This window comes from Chiloscyllium plagiosum, unplaced genomic scaffold, assembly GCF_037043375.1.
Source record: "Chiloscyllium plagiosum isolate Xiang-an unplaced genomic scaffold, Cpla_swu_hap1 HiC_scaffold_7, whole genome shotgun sequence".
In the NCBI taxonomy this organism is placed as follows: Eukaryota; Metazoa; Chordata; class Chondrichthyes; order Orectolobiformes; family Hemiscylliidae; genus Chiloscyllium; species Chiloscyllium plagiosum.
In genome coordinates, this window is record NW_028270145.1 from 109,578,031 (window position 1) to 109,599,655 (window position 21,625).

The 21,625-nt window shown below is 41.4% G+C and overlaps 1 protein-coding gene across 1 annotated transcript in view; it reads left to right on the forward strand.

The window, feature by feature from the left end:
* Positions 1 to 258: 258 nt before the first annotated feature.
* Positions 259 to 21,625, forward strand: part of cnppd1 (cyclin Pas1/PHO80 domain containing 1) — a 39,016-nt gene continuing 17,649 nt past the window's right edge. The window contains exons 1-5 of the mRNA XM_043694276.2: positions 259 to 387; positions 8,548 to 8,650; positions 14,725 to 14,806; positions 15,776 to 15,896; positions 20,631 to 20,759. Coding sequence (XP_043550211.2) covers positions 319 to 387; positions 8,548 to 8,650; positions 14,725 to 14,806; positions 15,776 to 15,896; positions 20,631 to 20,759 — 504 coding nt within the window. The 5' untranslated portion in view covers positions 259 to 318. The remainder of the gene's footprint in view (positions 388 to 8,547; positions 8,651 to 14,724; positions 14,807 to 15,775; positions 15,897 to 20,630; positions 20,760 to 21,625) is intronic.

Below are 21,625 nucleotides of genomic sequence, written 5' to 3' on the forward strand. Positions count from 1 at the left end.
CCCTGTATTTGACCCCACCCCTTCCCCGTGCCACTCCGTCCTCCTGGCCCCACCCCCTGTATTTGGCCCCACCCCCTTCCCCGTGCCATTCTGCCCTCCTGGCCCAACCCCCTGTATTTGACCCCACCCCTTCCCCGTGCCACTCCGTCCTCCTGGCCCCACCCCCTGTATTTGACCCCACCCCTTCCCCGTGCCACTCCGTCCTCCTGGCCCCACCCCCTGTGTTTGGCCCCACCCCCTTCCCCGTGCCACTCCGCCGTCCTGGCTCCACCCCCAATCCCCCCTTAGACTCTCCCCTTCCTGCCCTCCTGCGGTAAGATGGCGGACTGGGTGGATTCGCTCTTTGACTCTCGCTCCTTCCCGTGCTGTGGGCTCCAGGAGTTCAGTGTGAGTGTTTCCACCTCGTGTTGATGCTTGCCTTCTCGCAGCTCCCGGGACACGGGGAGCCCGGATCCTGCGCTGGGCCCTTGGCCTCGGACTCGCGTGCGCCCGCTGCCCGGCGCCGAGTGCACTGCCGCCGGCCGAAGCCCGCCACCCAAGCCCGGGGATCGGGCGGGTAGGGCCTAGTGATTCCCAGGGCCCTGGTAGGGCCTAGTGATTCCCAGGGCCCTGGGGCCGCCGTTATCGTCCACTTACTATCAGTAGCTTCTAAATGTGGTGCTGCCATTTGAGTATTGTGTAATATTTTAAGGAAAAGTTTGTAATTTGGCGAGTTATAGGGGTCAAGAATGAGGGTAATTTAATCATCACTTGTTGGGAATGGGGGGGGGGGGGGTCCATGGAGCAGAGCCTGAGCCTCATGGACAAGCTGACCTAGGATTGGGAGGTCATGATCAGAAAGAAATTAGAGAGAGGTTGATGTGGTTCAGGCCTTGGAACAGGTTTGGACAAGGGGAAGGGTTGGAACTAACAACGTCCTGCCTTTGGTGGGACCCAGATTTGTAAGCCTTCTAGCACATCAGTGGGATAAGGTTGGGGAATGTAGAGGAAGGGTTTAAATTAGAAGAGTCAGACCAGATTAGGAATAAAGTTAAAGATAATTTCTTTATGCAAATAAAGTGATGGGAAATTGGAATTCTAATGGCATTTGATGCTCGGTCAGTTGTCTGAGATGTTTTGCAAAGTAAAAGGTACAAAGTGATGTAGGGGAAAGGTGAATGTATGGTACTAGATTAACAATCAGGTTTGGAGTCTGAATTTACACCTCCTGTTTCTAGTGACACCAAGCTCATAATGAACAGAGGAGTTCAGTGAGAAAAAAACAATGACTGCAGATGCTGGAAACCAGATTCTGGATTAGTGGTGCTGGAAGAGCACAGCAGTTCAGGCAGCTTCGAAGCTCCTTGGATGCTGCCTGAACTGCTGTGCTCTTCCAGCACCACTAATCCAGAGTTTAGTGAGAAGTCTAACAGATAACAGTCCAAAGAATTCCCTTGCTCTACAGGACAATCCTTAAATGATTATGATTAAACTGGTTCATTGGTTAATCCAACCACTTATTAATCATATTCAAATCAATATGGTCCTTGGGTTTAGACTATGGAGAGGTAAAGTAATGGTTATGTTACTGAACTAGTAATCTAGGAGCCTGAATTATCTCAAGACACATCCACATGGCAATTGAGGAAAATAAATGAAATAGATTAAAATAAATCTGGAAACAAAAAGTATCAGTAATAGTGTCAACAAAGTTCTCTGGTTCTATAATAACCCATCAGGTTTCCTTAAGGTCTCTAATCTGGCCAATATAAGACTCTAGATACATAGCAATGTGGCTGACTTTTGACTACCCTCTTCAGTTACCCTTTCAAGAAGGTAGCGCAAGATCACAATCTCAAGAACAATTAGGGATGGAACTTGAATGCTGACCTTGCTTCAATGGCCACATCCTGTGAATAAATTTAACGCAAAAAGCATTAAATGGTAATGGTGGTGAGTGTGCCATGGAGAAGAACTTGGGCAGGTGATAATTAGCATTTGGCGGGGCATGGACAACAAAGGAAGGGAGGAAATAGTTGAACAAAAAACGATTTGTAAAAATATCTTGGCAAATGATAAGCCAAAGTCTGTGTAGTTGTAGTGTTTGTTGCATTGTGTTATTGTATTTTAGTAATGCTGTTCAGTATGACCGTGTGAATGTAGTTATTGTCTATTGACTGTCATTTGTATGCCACTGTGAAGTAATTTCAATTGACAGTTGGAACACCAGTCTGGTCAAAAGGTAATGCTTCAAACCACTTGGACTTGACGCCTCAATGCAGTGTCAGAAAACATCTACTACGCAATTAGGAAGGGCCCTTTAGATTTGTTGGGTCATCAATGAACCACATCAGTTTTCTTATGTATCTTTTAAGCAGCTCAGCACTCTATTCATATTTCCACAAAGTTCGCAAAATTGCTGAGTAGGGAGCAGAACTTTACCAAAGTGCGTCTGTCGTTTCAGACCATTAGCACAGAGTGACCCCAGCTTCAGGCACCCCTTGTTGAGCCAGGCTGAAGTTGAAATGTTTAGCAATGGAAAAAATAACATGTCACTTGCTACTTGGGCAGCCAAAGAAAAGTTTGCCATGCAGGCAGACCTTCCAACCCGATGAAAATTTTATGAGGGTAAAGATTCAGCCAAGTGTTAACAGTGTGAGATGGAATCCCATATGGGGATTCGTTGGCTTGCTTAATACATCCGAGTACTCGCTGGTCTCTGAACCAGTGTGATAGTCATGCCAGTAAGATTAAGTAGTCAGGAAGAAGTGAGAAATAAAATTGATTAATTCATATAAAAACTGAAAGAACTGCAGGTGCTGGTTTGGAACATCTAAATAGGTTTTTAGTAAAAAATGCTTTGAATTTTGAGATAAATTAAGGAACACTGTTTTTACTGGCTGGTGAGTCAGTAACTAGTTTTCAGCATTGAAGAATGATGGGAGAAAATGAAAGTAATATGTTCTAACCACTGCAATATCCTGTCAGTAGCAGTTGGGGAAGTTATCAGATATTGAAGAGGAGATGGGGTAACATTTATATGATGTGCCGCAGAAAAAAAGATCATTTAGTCCAATGGTTCATGTTCCACACAACAGTGAAGGTGGTTAACTGTCCAGGGCAAAGCAACCCTCTTGATCTGCACCACATCAACAAATATTTCTTCCCTCCACCACCGATGCTCAGTAGCAGTAGTGTGCACCCGTGTCCAACAAGAGAATAAATGTTGTCCTCTTTCAAGTTCCTTCACCTCATCTGTCCTGTTCCTTGGTCCATTGTGCATTTCACTTCAAATGCCTATTAATAAGGATATTTTAGTGGCAGACCTGTTCATTTAGTTCCATTCCTATAAGTCGATAATGGAGAGCAGAATGATCATAGAGTCATAGAGAAGTGCTGCACGGAAACAGACCTTTCGGTCCAGCTCGTCCATGCCAACCAGCTATCCCAACCTAATCTAGTCCCACTTGCCGGCACCCAGTGGGTTTTAAGGTTGCTTTGGCAAATTCAGTGATTTTTAGGGCATTCAAAAGGGCTAAATCACTCCTTATGGAGGAATTGTCCAAAATTATTTGGGGCATTCACAGTTGCGTACTGTCTTTCACATGGAAGTTTCTAAGCCAGAGAATTATAGATCAGAAGAGACTTGTTGGGGTTTGAAGGGTCCTTTAGATCCCATAGTAATATGTCAAGCTCTTGATATCTAATTCCAGGAGAATGCTATTACTTCTGAGTGTGAGCATAAGTCAGCTACGAAGGTGATTCCTGGCATCAGGCATGTTTACTTGTTTCAGAAAGTTACAGAAGTGCATTGTTTGCAGGAGGAATGCAGCTAGTAAGGTTGAGATCTTTGAAAAGGGCATAATCCAGAAATCAAAAAGTGTGGTGCTGGAAAAGCACAGCCGGTCAGGCAGCTTCCGAGGAGGAGGAGGAGGAGAGTGGATGTTTCCGCAAGCTGAAGCCGAACATTGGTTATGACTTGGATAAATGATGCAGCAACCTTTTGCTGCAAGACCAGACTAATAATAATGAGTTGTGACAAGTTGTGAGATTAAATTAACTAAACCAGCAATTTGTGACCTTGAACCAGAGAATCAATGGCCATGAATTTGAATTAACTTTATTGTCACATGTACTCACATGAACGCAGTGAAAGTTTACAAGTTGTCACTTATGGTGCCATCTTAGTTACAATAGTTTCTAGGTACAGATTCTTAGGGGACGCAAAAATAGAAAAATAAACCATCCAGCATTAGAGACCTTCAAAAATAAAAAGCCTTGGGAACAAATTAGAAAAATAAAGAAATATAAAGTTCAGAATAACAGTCTTTTCACAATTGTATTTAAAAGAGAATTTTTCAAACAAAGAGAGAATTTATGACAAAGTCATAGTTCATTTCATGGCAGTGGGCTCGATGACTCAAACCCCTTTTTGGGATCCCAGGCCAGACCTACATGATGCCAAAGAAAAGCCGCATTGAGTAACAGATTATTGCTGAAGCTGCCATAAGAACACCCAGACTGACGCCAATGAAAACCGCCACTGAAGCCACCGAGAGGAGACCCAAGTTTCTGCCGAAGCCACCGATGAGGAATCCCAGGCCAGCCACTGGAATCCAACCTGGACCTGCCTCATCGTCAAGGCCCCCGTTGAGCCTATTCCAAGGACCCACAAGGACACAATCAAGAGGAACAGCTGTATCCATCCTGCATTCTCTGCTGCAGCAGCCTCTCGGAGCATCCTTCCTTACCCGAAGTCGCCAAAAGACAACAAGATGAACTTGATGTTACAGAAAAAACTTTTTAAAAAGGATGCGGCAGGCCTGGTAATAGGAATCAGCCAGGTTTTCATTAAAATCAAAAGTTCTTAAAAGATCTTGCAATCACCTCTACCACCTAGAAAGACCAGGAGAATAGATACATAGGACTACTCTGTAGCTACAAGTACCCTTCAGATTGATGTAAACTTGAGAGGCAGGCACGAGTAGAAACAACTGAAGCTAGATTCAACTACATATTCAGCTCATAGAGGCCTTAAGTGGAATTATAGATAAATAGCTAAATTGGAATAGCTGAATAATGAGTAAATATAAGAGAGAATCACTTCTCTTGACGTGACAAGTTTCATCATGTTCTCAGAATGTCACAAAATACAAGTCTTCCAAATTCCAGTGGATGCAAGTCGAATCTGTCAAAGTATTCCTCATAAACCCAAGAATCAGTCAAATGAGCCTTTGATTAGACTGCATCTGTGCTCTCCTCAAATAAGGAGACCAAGATTATGTGCAGTCAGTGGAGTATAGTTGCTGTTTTGCTGTCAGAGTAAGTTGGATGATTTGTGCACCACCATTTTCCACAAACTGTAATGAGATGATGACTAAACTAACTTTTTAGTGAGGTTGGTTGAGAGTTATGATATACACTGAGAAGAATCTTTCTGTTGTTTTTCTTTGAATCTTTTGTGAACGACAAAGCAGCTTTTTGTTTTGGTTTATGTGATGCCTATCTTGTTTAATCTGATATCCTTCACTTTGAACCAGACGACAAAGTGTTACAGGATATGCGCACAGTACATTTCTAAAGTATCAGCAGAAAGATACAGGCTAAATGCTAAGGACCTTGCCTGTTACTATTGGTCCTTGAATGGTGAACCAAGATATGATAGGAGGGAACAAACAGCCTGCACACACTTCACACTTTGGTAAAACATCCAGTTAGCAGAAGAGAAAAAACGTGGATCAGAGTTAGTGTTGCTGTGACCTGAATAATCAGATTGTGTAACATGCTATATTTTGGATCAGTGGTGATGGAAGAGCACAGCAATTCAGGCAGCATCCGATGAGCAGGAAAATCGACATTTCGGGCAAAAGCCCTTCATCAGGAATAAAATGGGCTTTTGCCCGAAACGTCGATTTTGCTGCTCGTCAGATGCTGCCTGAATTGCTGTGCTCTTCCAGCACCACTGATCCAGAATCTGGTTTCCAGCATCTGCAGTCATTGTTTTTACCTCTAACATGCTATATGACCAGTCCTTGTAGAGACTGCCTTAACTGTTTCAAAAAACAATGTCAGATTTTGAATGATGTACCTGATATCCATTGGAGAGAACTGTTAATTCTCAGGCATTATCTGCAAGGCAGTAATTTGATCCAAAAAGTTTAGAATAATTCCCACGCACTTTATTTTAAATGATACATTGCCAGTGCAGTTTCATGGTTCAGATGATGTCATGACAAATAGTTCTTGTTGTACTGTGTAATGTTACAATTCTGCTGCCTTGGCTGTTGCATTATCTCTACGAGTGGAAGGACTGAAAACATCCAATTGAGTAGTTTATTTGGAAATAAAAACGTACAATCATAGAATCCCTATAGTGTGAAACTGGCCCTTCAGCTCAAGTCCACACCAACCCTCTGATGAGTATCCCACCCAGATCCATTCCCCTACTTTGTTACCTACGTTTACCCCTGACTAATGCACCTAATCAACATATCCCTGGACAATTTAACCGGGTCAATTCACCCAACCTGCATATCTTTGGGTTGTGGGAGGAAACCAGAGGACCCTGAGGAAACCCACGCAGACACGGGGAGAATGTGCAAACTCCGCACAGGCAGTCGCCCGAGGCTGGAATGGAACCTGGGACCCTGGTGCTGTGCCGCCCCATTTTTAGCATGGTATCAGCATATGTCATGTGTTCAAGATAACTATTGAAATTGTTTATCCTTTATATTTAACTTGGTAAAAGTCTGCTGATTTTTAAAATTCTTTATAAGTTGCTCTCGCTAATGTCTGCACTTTGTCTATGGGTGACTAACAAGATAATGGCCTGGATTTTGATTTGTAGTTTGGGCATCAGTTTCTATGTGTGCAGTTCAGTGTAGAATAGATGAATTCCACATAGATGAATTACCAGGAAATGGAAATACTTACAAATCATTTGAATTGACGCGGATTTCCATCTTTTAGACAATTAATCTTGGTCCAAATTCATTGAAAATGTTAACCTGTTGAACAAGTTGCAACCGGGGTTTTCAATAATATACTAAATTCATAATAATTGTTAAATATTCTCTCTGGTCCTATAAAATTAGTTTTATGTTTGCAAAATGTTCAGATGCTAAAAAGAATTAGATCTTGGAAAATTTAAATTTATGCATTAATTTCATATATAGGTTCTAATCTTTATTTTTTTCTCAGTAATATAATTACATGTGTGAAGGATCATTGATGATTTTTGCTTCATGTGCCCAGTTTGATCATTTCTCTGTGTGATCGCTGGTCACCAGAGACTCTTTGGGTTGACTCTGGAATCAAAGTCGTACTGTACAATGGGAAATCCACCTACAAAAATCGTTAAATCTCTATGGACAGCTTTCTTCACGGCCAGCGTGTTTTCATCTTTTGTTCACGTGCTGTGTCTTGTATGTAAAAGGCACTCATTCATTTAATGGTGCTGTTCACAGGGTTTAATGATTATTCTGCAGCTTAACACTCAGCCTCCAATTCTAGCCTCTTGTGTCATCAGCTCTTTCAGTTCAAGGGCAATTAGAGACTGTCAACAGATGCTGTTCATGCCCATAATGCCCACAAACCATACAAATATAAAGAAAGCCGAAGAAGGTTAAATATTCTCCCTAAACCTGTCAGACATTGTCTCTCATTCTTTCTTTAAGGTACAGGTAGTTCTCCTGTAATGCGTTCCTGTGTAACACTGTGTTATAGAAAACTGTGCAACAGAAATAATGGGGCCCAGGGGAAAAACAGAGTTGGGTGAACTGCCAAAAATAGCAGAAAAAAATCAAGCCAAAAATAATAGCCTAACACAAACGATAACGCAGTCTAAGTAAATCTTTAAATCATATATTATTAATGAAATAATACAGTAAATTTAGTACTAAAATCACTGACCACAGCATTATACCTTTCATGAAGTTCTCCACCAGAAAGCATGCAAGCTGAGTGACCACATGATGCCGACGTGGAGGTCCAGTCTTCCTCAAGATTCTCTCCTGCTTTGAACTAAAGTTCCTTATAAATGTAGACTACAATTCCTAGTTTCAAGGCTTGCAGGATTGCGTTCCTGTTTTAACTGAACACACTAAATTTGCATTTTACAGACAGAGAATTGTGAGACTGCGTTTTGCTGCTCAGCTAGTGCCAAGGATAGAATCGTATAACAGCGAACAGGAATTTGCTTTATAAAAAATGGTCACAATTCATTAAACGCGTTACAAACAAATCGTGTTTAATAAATGTGAGTTTTAGGTGAAACACTGCTTTCCTGATCTCCTGATGTGACTCAGTTTGAAATTTATCTTGATAATCATCCCTGTGAAGAGCCTCCGAGTGTTTTTATTGCTTCAAAAGTACTCTGTAAATGGAAATTGTTGTAGTAATATTGTTTGGCTGCAATTCTTGTAATCTTTTATGGAGTTATGAATAGTTTAAAGTTACACTCGAAGACAATGGGATCAATGAAGGTCGTCTCCACAGCTGATGCCAGACATGAATTTTCCCAGTCACTGAGGGTTGTGTCACCTCCCACTCTCTTATTGCCCCCTGCAGCTGCTTCCTGGCCACAGCAAGTTGACAGAGAGAGTGAAAAAGCGACTCTACTATGGTCGAGATATGGATTACAACATGGATGCTCTGTCCTGTCCTGTTACCGGTATGTAGACGCGTTATAGTGCGTGTGGTTGGACTTTTGATATTTCAAGGTTCCAGAAGTATCAAAAGTGGGATGATCCCCGTGTTAGCTGATGCATAAGGGCCCCTAGGGCACCTAATTGAATCATATAGTGCAAGTTTTACATAAGATGTTGTGGATTTGGTGTTTAGCTTTCTGATCACAGCTTTCTCCTGTTGTCAGAACAAGGGCTGTCATTCTGAACCCACATTGCCCATCAATTTCAGCCAGTGGAGTGTTTACGTGTTGTTTTTTTAAAAAGGTACTGATAGCCAGAGGTGCCGGTTTTCACACCCTGGTGATGCTGCCTTAAGTACTGTGGTGTCTTGGCACAACTCCTTAACATAAAATGTGATTTATTGTGGCCTTTACTTCCCACTTTAACTCCCATTCCTTGTGGCTGCGTTACCAGTCAAGATTCTACCAGACATAAATATATTCAAGGGAATTACACAGGCTTACTGCCCTCTGAGAGAAAAGAAATGCTGCCCTTTTCTTGTCTTAAATGGAAGAAGTCTTATTTTTGTACTGCATCCCCTATTTCTAATCTCTCCCACAACGGGAGACTTTCTCTCAGCATCCACCTTTCAAATTTCATCAGACTCCTTTATTAAGCGGTGGCACCGTGATTAGCACTACTGCCTCTCAGCGCCAGAGACCTGGGTTCAATTCCCACTTCGGGCAACTGTCTGTGTGGAGTTTGCACATTCTTCCCGTGTCTGCATGGTTTTCCTCCAGGTGCTCCGGTTTCCTCCCACAATCCAAAGATGTGCAGGTCAGGTGAATTGGCCATGCTAAATAGCCCATGGCGTGAGGTGCATTAGTCAGAGGGAGATGGGTCTGGGCGGGTTACTCTTTGGAGGGTCGGTGTGGACTGGTTGGGCCGAAGGGCCTGTGTCCACATTGTAGGGAAGCAAATCTATTCATTCAGGATCTCATCCATATCCACTGGCTCCGTCCACAGGTTGGCCCTTTGCTCTCAAATAGATCCCACTTTTTATCTGGTAACCCTCTTCGTACACTGAAAAAAAGCCTTGGGATTTTCCTTGATATAATCTGCCAAAGATATTTCATGGTTCCTTTTTGCCCTCCTAATTTCCTTATTAAGCAACCTACTACACACACTATCCTTTTGAAGGGCTTCCCTTGGTTTTAATGCACTGTAATGACATATGTTTCCTTTTTCTTTATCAAACTCTCAACATCCTTTGGCATCCAGGGCTTGTTGACTTTACCCTTCATTCTTAGAGGAGCAGGTTGGTTCTGAATTCTCAATGTACTACTTTTTAGAAAACCCTCATATTCCAAATTTAGACTTGTCTTCAATAAGCTGCTCCTAGTTTATGTTTGCCAGATCCTTTCTAATAATATTGAAATCGGCACACCCCCAATTTAGATGCTTAACTTCTGCATACCTTTATTCCTTTGCAGAATGACTTTGAAACCTTTGGTCACTATCCCCAAAATGCTGCACTGAAGCTTCAATCACTTGATCAGCTTCATTCCCCAGGATTAGAATCTAACACTATCTCTAGTAGGACTATCTACAAAGTGTTCTGGATGCACCTTAAAAATTCTGTCCAACCCTTTCACACAAAGGTGATTCTAGTTAATGTTAGCAAAGTTGAAGTTGCTGACGTCTACAACCCTCTTTCTTTCACGCCTTTTTGTGATTTGCCTACATATTGCTCCTCTATCTCCTCCTGACTTTTGGAAGGCAAACAGAATAGAAACGCTCCACTGGTAACTTTGATAAGGTTGTAGGTAGGTTATGCAGAAAGCCAGTGCATCCTAGCCAGCAGTTCTGGAGCCTCTCTAACCATTATTGGAACAACTCATCACAGAGCTCTCACCTGTGTACTACTCAATAGGATGTTCTGGCTTCTATAGAAAGGATGTTGTTAATCTTGAGAGGGTGCATAAAAGATTTACAAAGATGTTCCCGGGACTACAGGGTTTGAGTTTTAGTGAGAGGCTGAATAGGCTAGGGCTTTTTACCCTGGAGTGTTGGAGATTGAGGGGTAACCTTACAAAGTTTATAAAATCATGAGGGCATGGGTGGGATAAATAGCCACAGTCATTTTCCTGCAGTGGGAAAGTCCAAAGCTAGAGGAATAAGTTTAAGGTGAGAGGGTAAAGACTTAAAAGGACCTGAGGGATAATGTTTTCTCAGAGTGTGGTGCGTGTGTGGAATAAGCTGTCAGTGGTAGTGGTGGAGGCTGGTACAATTACAACATTTAAAAAGCATCTGGATGGGAATATGAAGAGGAAGATTTTAGAGCGGTGTGGACCAAATGATGGCAAATAGGACTAGGTCAGATTGGGACATCTGGTCAGTGCAGATGATTTGGACCAGAGGATTTGTTTGTGTTGTATGACTCTGACCAGCATTCAATTAGCCTAATTGGTCATAGGCTAAAATATATTATCAAGAAGGATATAGTAGACACTTGAAAAATCCTAATGCAGTTAGGTAAAGGTCCCGTGATTTTGTTAAAGTAAAATTGTGTCTCAAATACAAAGTTAGGTGGACAGGCAGGTAGTACTGAGGAAGTGGGGAGGCTGCAGAAGGATCTAGACAGTTTGGGAGAGTGGTCCAGGAAATGGCTGATGGAATTCAATGTAAACAAATGCGAAGTCTTGCACTTTGGAAAAAAGAATACAAGCATGGACTACTTTCTAAACGGTGAGAAAATTCATAAAGCCAGGATTTGGGAGTGCTAGTCGAGGATTCTCTAAAGGTAAACATGCACGTTGAATCAGTGATTAAGAAAGCAAATGCAATGTTGTCATTTATCTCAAGAGGGTTGGAATATTAAAGCACCGTTGTCCTACTGAGACTTTATAAAGCTCTGGTTAGGCCCCATTTGGAGTACTGTGTCCAGTTTTGGTCCCCACACCTCAGGAAGGACATACTGGCACTGGAGTGTGTCCAGCGGAGATTCACAAGGATGATCCCTGGAATGGTAGGTCTAACCTATGAGGAACGGCTGAGGATCCTGGGATTGTATTCATTGGAGTTTAGAAGATTAAGGGGAGATCTTATAGAAACTTACAAGATAATACATGGCTTGGAAAGGATGGACGCTAGGAAATTGTTTCTGTTAGGCGAGGAGACTAGGACCCGTGGACACAGCCTTAGAATTAAAGGGGGTAAATTCAGAACAGAAATGCGGAGACATTTCTTCAGCCAGAGAGTGGTGGGCCTGTGGAATTCATTGCCGCAGAGTGCAGTGGAGGCCGGGACGCTAAATGTCTTCAAGGCAGATTTTGATAAATTCTTGATGTCACAAGAAATTAAGGGCAACGGGGAGAATGCGGGTAAGTGGAATGCCCATCAGCCATGATTGAATGGCGGAGTGGACTCGATGGGCCGAATGGCCTTACTTCCACTCGTATGTCTTATGGTCTTATGGTATGGTTACTAAATTTGCTGGTGCTACAAAGATGGATAGGAAAGTAATTTCTAAGGAGGACACAGAGTTTAATAAGGGATTTAGATACCTTTGTGAGTGAACAAAAATCTGGGCAGATAGTGTTATTTGGGAAAATGTGCACTTACCTACTTCGGGCAGGAATAATTGTAAAGTTTATGTTTAAATGGATGGTTGCAAAACTGGTGTAAAAGGGAGCTGGTACATGAACCTCAAAACGATAACATGCAGGTATAACAAGTAATTACAAAGGCAAATGACATGTTGTTTATTGTAAAGGGAATTGAAATTAAAATTAGGGAAGTTTTGCTACAATTGCATAGGTCATTGGCAAGACCACATCTGTAGTATTGTATACACAGTTTTGATTTCCTTACTTGAGAGACGATATCATAACATTGGACGCAGTTCAGGAAAGGTTTGTTCAATTTATTCCTGGAATAACAGGTTACTTTATGTGGAAAGGTTGGATAGTTTGACCTGTATCCTTTGATATATAGACGAATGAAAGGTGATCTTATTACAACATACAAGATCCTAAGGCGATTTGAAGTGGTGTACTTCTGCTTGTAGGGCAAACTAGAGTTAAGGGCACAGTTTAACAATAGGGATCTCTAGTTTAAGATGGAGATAAGGAATGTTTTGACTGTGGATGGTTAGTGTGTGGACTTTGTTCCCCTCCCACCCTAAGAGCTGTGGAGACAGGGTCATTAAATATTTTCAAGGCTGAGCTAGATAGATTATTGATTGACAAGGGATTCAAAGGGTACAAGGAGTAGATAGTTTTTGCTCCTCTTCCCTATGATACAGAAGGTTACCAAACATTACAAAGGGATCTTGATCAATTGGAACAATGGGCTGAGGAATAGCAGATGGAATATAATTTGGATAAATGTAATGTATTGCATTTTTGTAAAACAAACAAGGACAGGAATTATACAGTTAATGGTAGGGCCCTGGGTAATGTTGTAAACAGAGAGACCTAATGTTCAGGTACTTAATTCTTTGAAAGTTGTATCCCAGGTAGACAGGGTGATTTAAGAAGGCGTTTGACAGGCTTATCATCATTCCTCAGACCTTTGAGTATACGAGTCAGGATGTCATTTTGAGGTTGTACAGGACATTGGGTGAGATGTCTTCTGGAATACTGTGTCCAGTTCTGGTCATCCTTGTGTAGGAAGGGGATACTATTAAATTGGAAAGGGTTCAGAAAAGGTTTACCAGGGTATTGCCGGGATTGGAGGGTTTGAGTTATAAGGAGAGGCTGGATAGGCTGAGACTTATTTTTTAACTGGAGCATAGGAAGTTGTGGGGTGACTTTATAGAAGTTAATAAAATCACGAGGGCCATAGATAAAGTGAATTGCAAAGGTCTTTTCCCTAGGTTGGGCGAGTTCAAAACTAGGGGGCATATTTTTAAGGGGAGAGGAGGAAGATTTAAAGGGACCTGAGGGGCAACCTTTTCACACAGCGGGTGGTTTGTATGTGGAATGAACTACCACAGGAAGTGGGAGATGCAGGTACAGTTGCAACATTTAAAAGACATTTGGACTAGTACATGAACAGGAAAGGTTTGGAGGGATATGGGCCAAATGCAGGCAAGTGGAGCGAGTTTAGTTTGGGAAACTTGGTCAGCTTGGAGGAAGGGTCTGTTTCCATATCTGACTGTATGACAGATCAGTTGTGTTCTTGTCAAATGGCAGAGCATGCTCAAAGGGCTGAATGGCCTCGACTTCTGAGCTGATACATTCTTATATTCAGCCAATTATGAGTCTGTCTGCTTAATGGGAAAGCACTGAAGGATTTGGGTGCACATAATGAAATAGGACCTCAAATCCAACTCTCCTTGAACATTACCAATCAGGTGGATGAAATAGTTGAACAGTTCTAGACAATTTTATACTTTGTAGATGTGGAATATAGTTGGAGAGTAAAGAGTAATGATGAATTTACATGCGTCGTCTTATCCAACTTTTGGATGAGGTGTTATAAACAAAGGCTGTGACCTCAGTACAATTTTAAAAAAACTCATAGCACCTTTTTGATGAAGAGAAAGGAATTTCACAACAGTGTCCTGATCACTATTAATCCCTCAATTAAATATTAATAGAACTTCACAATTCAAAATATATCTGATACATAGACCATACACCCCACTGATTAGCTGACTGAAGTAGCCCATGTGTGCAAATCTAAAACTAACCATCTGTAGCTTGTCTAAAAAGCCATCTATTGTGATTCTGCAATTGGGCAGCATTTGCTGAACAATCCTGAGAGCACATATTTTGGTTCACTTACAATTGCTAGCAGCAGAGCAGGGACAGGTTCTTTGCAGACTAATGGAAAATGCTCAAACCTTGTCTCTTTATTGAATCATCCAGGAACCTGAGTAATCTATAATTTCTCTTGCATTGTCCATGGCAATGCTTTAGTCAATCGAAGTTAACATACTAACCAATCAGCACGCTGTTTCCCTTGTATAAATCATTGAGTGTTTGAAATTTGGCATTTTTGCATTTGCCCTGATGAGGGCAAGACCAACAGTTCAGCAACTGTTTTGAGTAAGATTGACCTTCTGAACTGCTAAGCAAATGAACTAATTCAAAGATATTGTCTTTTTCAGACATTGCAGTTGAACTGCTTCAGAAATCAGCACCAAGTCCCATTCGAAAACTCCAGAAGAAATATGCAGCTCACGTGGCGAGGTATATTTCCACATTATGTTGCAGTACTGTAATAACTGTTTCTTGCGTAGTAGGGCCTGAGAGTTGCTTAAGTTGCTAGTAGCGTCATACTTGTTCTCCAACAGTAATTGAAAGTCCTGAACAGTGCACTTTTTGTCCTGTCATGTATTTCTTGGAACATAACTTTTAGAAATGAAGAACTTGTAACAACGAGAAGTTACAAGAGATAAAAGTTGGAGAGGGATCAAGGACAGTAATGGAGTTGGCTAGTCAATGACTGGGTTTGGGTTCTCCTCTAAAACTGCTAAATGTATGATTTTGTTTTTATTTTACTTGGTTCTGGGTTCTATGTTCTACTGACACCAGATTTATTGCTCATCCCCGATTGCTCCAGGAGGATGGTTATCTTTGATCATTTTAGCTTTTTCGTCAGATAAGTAGAGGCACAGAACAAAAATCTTAAAATTCCATCTGAAAATCATGAACAAAATGATGAATTTTTGTTTGCAAACAAAGCTCACTGTATTCAAACACAATCTGCAATAGAAGTTAAATCATTCAGTCGAGTGAAATGTGGCTGGTGAGAGTAAATAATTCAGTTCTTATCAGCTTCAGACTTGATATTGTTTCCAAATTTTGCATAAAGCTGGACTTTAAGATTGAATGCACCTGTTGAATTTTCTCCACGTGTCTGCAAAGTATCTGGATCTCATCTTGGAAACTTTGATTTGTAGACATTGTAGCTTTGACGACACTTCGGTTTGGAGCCTAGAGCGTTACTGAGCTGTAAGATATCTCGAGTAATGCACGGTCATAAACTGCATTTGACACATTGAAATTTTATTACTGATATTGATACGTCAGTGTAATTTAAAGTAGTCTGTAAATCTGTGCTTTTCTCTATTTTCCAAGCCTAATCACCACCTAATGTACAAGATCATCAGTGTGCACTCAAAACCTGAGGATTAATGATGTCCGTCTTTTCCACAGGGAGGCCTGTATCTCGCCTTGTGCAATGATGCTTGCTCTCGTCTACATTGAACGACTACGACACCGAAATCCAGAGTACTTACAGCAGATCTCCTCGTCTGACCTTTTTTTAATATCCATGGTGAGTGAGACCATGACTTCACGCTGTTTTTGTGCCTTCAGGCTATGGTTAAGATCGACTTAGAAACATGTAGTGTCTTTCACAAATCTGGCATGTTCCTAAACACTTCACAGTCAATGAAGAACTTTAAAGGTATAGTCAATGTTGTAATATAGAAAGAAGTGCTGCAAGTTAGCACACAGCAGGGTCCCAGAACAGCAGCTGTCACTGCCCAGATAAGTTCTGCTAGGGCCATGGATTGAGGGAGAAAAATTAACTAGATCATCAGGGATGATTCCCCTGTTATAGAATCATAGAGTTATTGCATGAAAACAGACCTTTCAGTCCAACTCGTCCATGCTGACCAGATGTCCTAAATTAATCTACTTCCATTTGCTAGCACTTGGCCCATATCCCTCTAAACCCTTCCTATAAATGTATCCATCCAAATGCCTTATAAATGCTGTTCCAGCCTCCACCACTTCCTCTGGCAGCTCATACACACCACCCTCTGTGTGAAAAATGTGTCTCTTGGGTTCCACTTAAACCTTTCCCTTCTCCCCCTAAATCTATGACCTTTAGTTCTGGACACCCCCACCTTGGGAAAAGACCTTGACTATTCATCCTATCCATGCCACCCATGATTTTATCAAATTTTCCAAGATCCATGGAAAATAGCCCCAGTCTATTCAGCCTTTCCCACAGCTCAAACCCTGCAACCCCTGAACAGTGGTTGTAAATCTTTTCTGCAACCTTTCAAGTTTCACAACATCTTTCCTATAGCAGGGAGACCAGAATTGTTCTTTGAAATGGGGTCATAGGATCTTTTACAGCCATCTGAAAGGGCAGAGGCAGTCTGTTTTTGTTTGAAATGAGATAGCTCTAAGAACCCCCTCAGTACTACAATGAAGCTGAGATTTTTGTCATGAAGTTCTTATTGATGCATCTGAACAGCAAAAGTTTTTAACTTGTTGAACAACCTGTGAAGGAGAAAGTGAGGTCTGCAGATGCTGGAGATCAGAGCTGAAAATGTGTTGCTGGAAAAACACAGCAGGTCAGGCAGCATCCAGGGAACAGGAGAATCGACGTTTCGGGCATAAGCCCTTCTGCCCGAAACGTCGATTCTCCTGTTCCCTGGATGCTGCCTGACCTGCTGCGCTGTTCCAGCAACACATTTTCAGAACAACTTGTGAAGCTTTGCTGTTTCTTTGGTGGTGTTAATTTATAGCAATGATTCCGTTATGTATCTGTCCTGTTTCCCGTCATAGCTCCAACTCTAGATTGTTCAAGATCAAATGAATCAGGAATTTTCTCTACTATTCTGTCCTTTTGTTACCAACTGTCCTCACTGTAGAAACAGGAATAGTTTCCTGCATCAACTTAAAACTCTTCAGAATATTGAATAGTTCTTCAGAGTAATTAACTGTACAGGATAAATGCTGCAATGTTTCCAAGGCATGAGATAAGGCACTACATTCATTGTAAATTACACCTTTACTACTTCAACAAATGCTTGAGACTGGCCATGATCTATTAAAAATTTTAACTCATCTTCTGATCCTAACTAATTCAGCGAATCATACAACATGGAAACACATTCTTTAGACCAATCAGTCCATGCTGAGCATAATCCTAACTATGCTAATCCCATCTGCCTGCGCTTGGCCCACATCCCTCAAAACCTTTATTATTCATTTATTTATAATTCATGTACTTATCCAAATGTCTTCTAAATGTTGTAGCTGTACCCACATCCTCCACTTCCTCTGGAGGTTCGTTCCACACACAAACTACTCGGTAAAAAAAAGTTTCCCTTCATGCCTTTTTTAAATCTTTCTCTTCTCACTTTTAAAATATGCCCCCTAGTCTTGAAATTCCCCCACTCTTGGGAAAAGGACACTTCTCATTTACCTTATCTACACCCTTCATGATTTTATGAACCTCTATAAGGTCACCTCTCAGCTTCTGCGCTCCAGGGAAAACAGCCCTAGCATATTTGCCTCTATGACTCAGTCACGAAGCAAAAGAACTGACCGTTCGGCCCAACTCATCCATGCCAATGAGGTTTCCAAAGTTGAACTGGTCCCATTTGCCTGCATTTGATTCATATCCCTCTAAACCTTTCCTTTCCATTTTCCTGTCCAAATGTTTCAATTTATTTTCTTTCATTTATTTTTCCCAATTGTAATGGAATTTATCTTAAGATAGTTCAGGCTCCTAGAATACTAGTCCGGTGATATAACCACTGTTCTACTACTCCACTGTCTAAACCCAAGGACCATCTTATTTTGAAAATGTTTAGTGCATGGTTGGACTAACCAGTGACCCATGAACCACCAATTTGGTCATAATCACTTAATGATTATACCATAGAGCAGGGGCATTCCTTGGACTGTTATCTGACAGACCTCTCACTAAACCTTTTTCTGTCCGTTCTTTCCATTCTCAGCTTCGATTCAATTGGAATCGAAAATGCAGACTCCCAAGCTGATCCGTAATCTAAAACCGTATAACTATCTTTCTCCCCCACCCCCGTCTACCTTTCACTTTGCAAAATATCAGTCTTGGACAACTGACCTAGCATCAATTGCTATTTGCAGAAGAGAATTCCAACAATAGAGTCATAGAGATGTACAGCATGGAAACAGACCCTTCGGTCCAACCCGTCCATGCCGATCAAATATCCCAACCCAATCTAGTCCCACCTGCCAGCACCCGGCCCATATCCCTCCAAACCCTTCCTATTCATATACCCATCCAAATGCCTCTTAAATGTTGCAATTGTACCAGCCTCCACCACTTCCTCTGGCAGCTCATTCCATACACGTACTACCCTCTGTGTGAAAAAGTTGTCCCTTAGGTCTCTCTTTATTTCTTTCATCTAAACCTATGCCCTCTAGTTATGGACTCCCCAACCCCAGGGAAAAGACTTTATCTATTTATCCTATCCATACCCCTCATGATTTTGTAAACCTGTATAAGGTCAAGAGGTGATTCTTCATTTCATTCCTGATCTGATCTGGTTCTCCTTTTTAAACTCTTTCTATCGACTCTCCAACCAATCCACCCCATCTGCCAAAAGGGACGTTGCACCGTGTCCCACCAAGGGTAGCACTTTGTTAGCTCCAACCCTTCCCCTTGTCCAAACCTGTTCCAGTGCCCAAGGCCTGAACCGCCATTTCTTCTCTCTAATTGCTTTCTGATCATGATCCTACCATCCTAGCTCAGCTTCTCCATGAGACCCATGCTCTGCTATATGGGCCCCTATCCCCAATAAGTGATGAACATTGAATTCCCCACCCCCATCCTTCATTCCCTCAATTCCCCAACTTTTCCCGCCTCAGGCGACTGACTGTGTGGAGTTTGCATATTCTCCCCATGTCTGCGTGTGTTTCCTCCGGGTGCTACGGTTTCCTCCCACAGTCCAAAGATGTGCAGGCCAGGTGAATTGGCCATGCTAAATTGCCCGTAGTGTTAGGTGAAGGGGTAAATGTAGGGGTATGGGTGGGTTGGTGTGGACTTGTTGGGCCGAAGGGCCTGTTTCCACACTGTAAGTAATCTAATCTAATAACCTTTCGTTAAAATATTCCACAATAATTAACTGTCAACACCATACTTAAAGACAACTGAAACTATTGATAATGCTGTCCCATCTTGGAAACTCCACAGACTGAACCACCTTGGTTGAGGGGACACTAAATAAAATAAGATACTATGGATTGTGAAACTCTGAAACAAACATAGAGAATGCTGGAGAAACTCAGAAGATCTGGCGGCATCTGTGGACAGAGAGAAAAGTAACGTTTTGAGTCCAGTATGACTCCTCTTCATATCTTTTCTCTCGTAATTATTGTGTATGCTGCGGAGGTGACTGGTTCCCTGAAGTAAAAACTTGATTATTATGAACGGGGATGTTACACTGTCTGCTCTGAAGTCAAAGCTGAAGTAGTGACCTGAATGTGTTTATTTCTATCGGTCATAAACTCAACAATATAAACATTTATCCATTTAACACCGCAGGAGTTCCTCCAGGCATTTACCGCATATACTCGAGTAATAATCAAATTCTTTTGACCACTTTTTAAGATTAAATTTATGGGGTCGACTATTACATGGATACTACTTTTGAGGGGCTGAAATTCATGCCCATCAAATTTCATATCGTATCATTAGCAGAAGCCCAAATGGTCTCTAAATGAATAAAGAATTAAAAACAATGACTTGTGGTAATTCTGAAAACCCAGAGCGGAACACAATAGCCAGCGGACTGGAAGACCAGGAACGGAGCAGAACAACCGGCAGGCTAGAAAGGTGGAACAGGATGTGACGGCCGGCACACTGACTCATAAATATTGATTTGTTATCTGTGAAGAACTAGGGTCAACATTTACACGAGATATATCGAAAATTCCAGGTTTTTTGGCCAAAAATAGGGGGTTGACATTTAAATGGGATTGTCTATTGCTCGAGTATATGCAGTAACTACAATAACATACCACTTGGAAATGATACACATAAGTCATTATCCAAATTACTTTGAAAAAAAAAATTCTTCACAGAACTGAAGGATACACATCCATAGACCTCTGTTTCAAATCCAAATTTCAAAACAGAATATGTATTCTGAATCTTATAACATATTTACCACTGAGAGAGTCCAGAAATTCATTTCAATGGGCAATATTATTTCTAGCCATTATTCCTGATGTTTCTCTATTAGTGCTTGTTTTCATGCTTCTTTTGGCTTTGTTGCAGATGGTTGCCAGTAAATACTTGTATGATGAAGGAGAAGAGGAAGAGGTGTTTAATGACGAGTGGGGAGCCGCAGGCAAGCTGGATGTTCAAGTGGTCAACACTCTGGAGATGAACTTTCTGCGAGCAATTGTAAGTTATCTGAACTGTCCATTCAATGGAGTTATGAATTTTGAAGAATGTACATACCGTTAAGCTTATGCTTGAAACATCTTATCTGACTTGCTGGGCTTTGCTAGGTGGAATACAGTATAGCCAGTTTACCACCAGTGGTCTAGAAGGGGTCTGGTGTAACATGCAGTCAGTTCTGCTCTAATGTGGTAGTTCCGTTCTCATGCAGTCCCATGTTATAAGAAAATTGTGTAATAGCGGCACCATTTAAACTAATGTGGCCTGAACCGGGTTAATAACCAATATACACTTTAAAACGTTGTGCTTTAGAAATAGGGTCCCCAATTCATCAATCGTGTTATAGCGAATTCATGTTAACAAAGTACTTGGTATATCAGAATGACCTTTAGTTATTTAATGGTCTGGAGCTTCACCAGATTATAGTCCCAGTCATAGCTGGGACAAGAGCAGTGTTGAACTGTGTAACCCATTGGTCTTACTGTTTGCAAATCTCCATCAGCAGCAGATCCTTATGAAACTTTTTAACTATTTGATCTAAGCTCTGTTTTGGAAATGAGGATCAGTAGACAATCTGAATGAATTCTCGTGATCACATGGAGTCACAAAATATTATACAGGCAAAAAAAACATTGTGATTGTTCCTCTTTCTTACTCCCTTTTTCTTCCCAACCTTGTAACTTTCCTTCAATGAATGATGGTAATTTATTTGTTGAAGTTACCATCAAATATTATACCACCACCCCTTCAAGCATCACATTCCAGATTACACAACTTTTAAAAGAAGAGTTTCACCATTTCACCTTTGGTTCCTTTACCATTGCCTTAAATACATGTTCATATTTTGAGTCTTTCTACCATTGGCACAG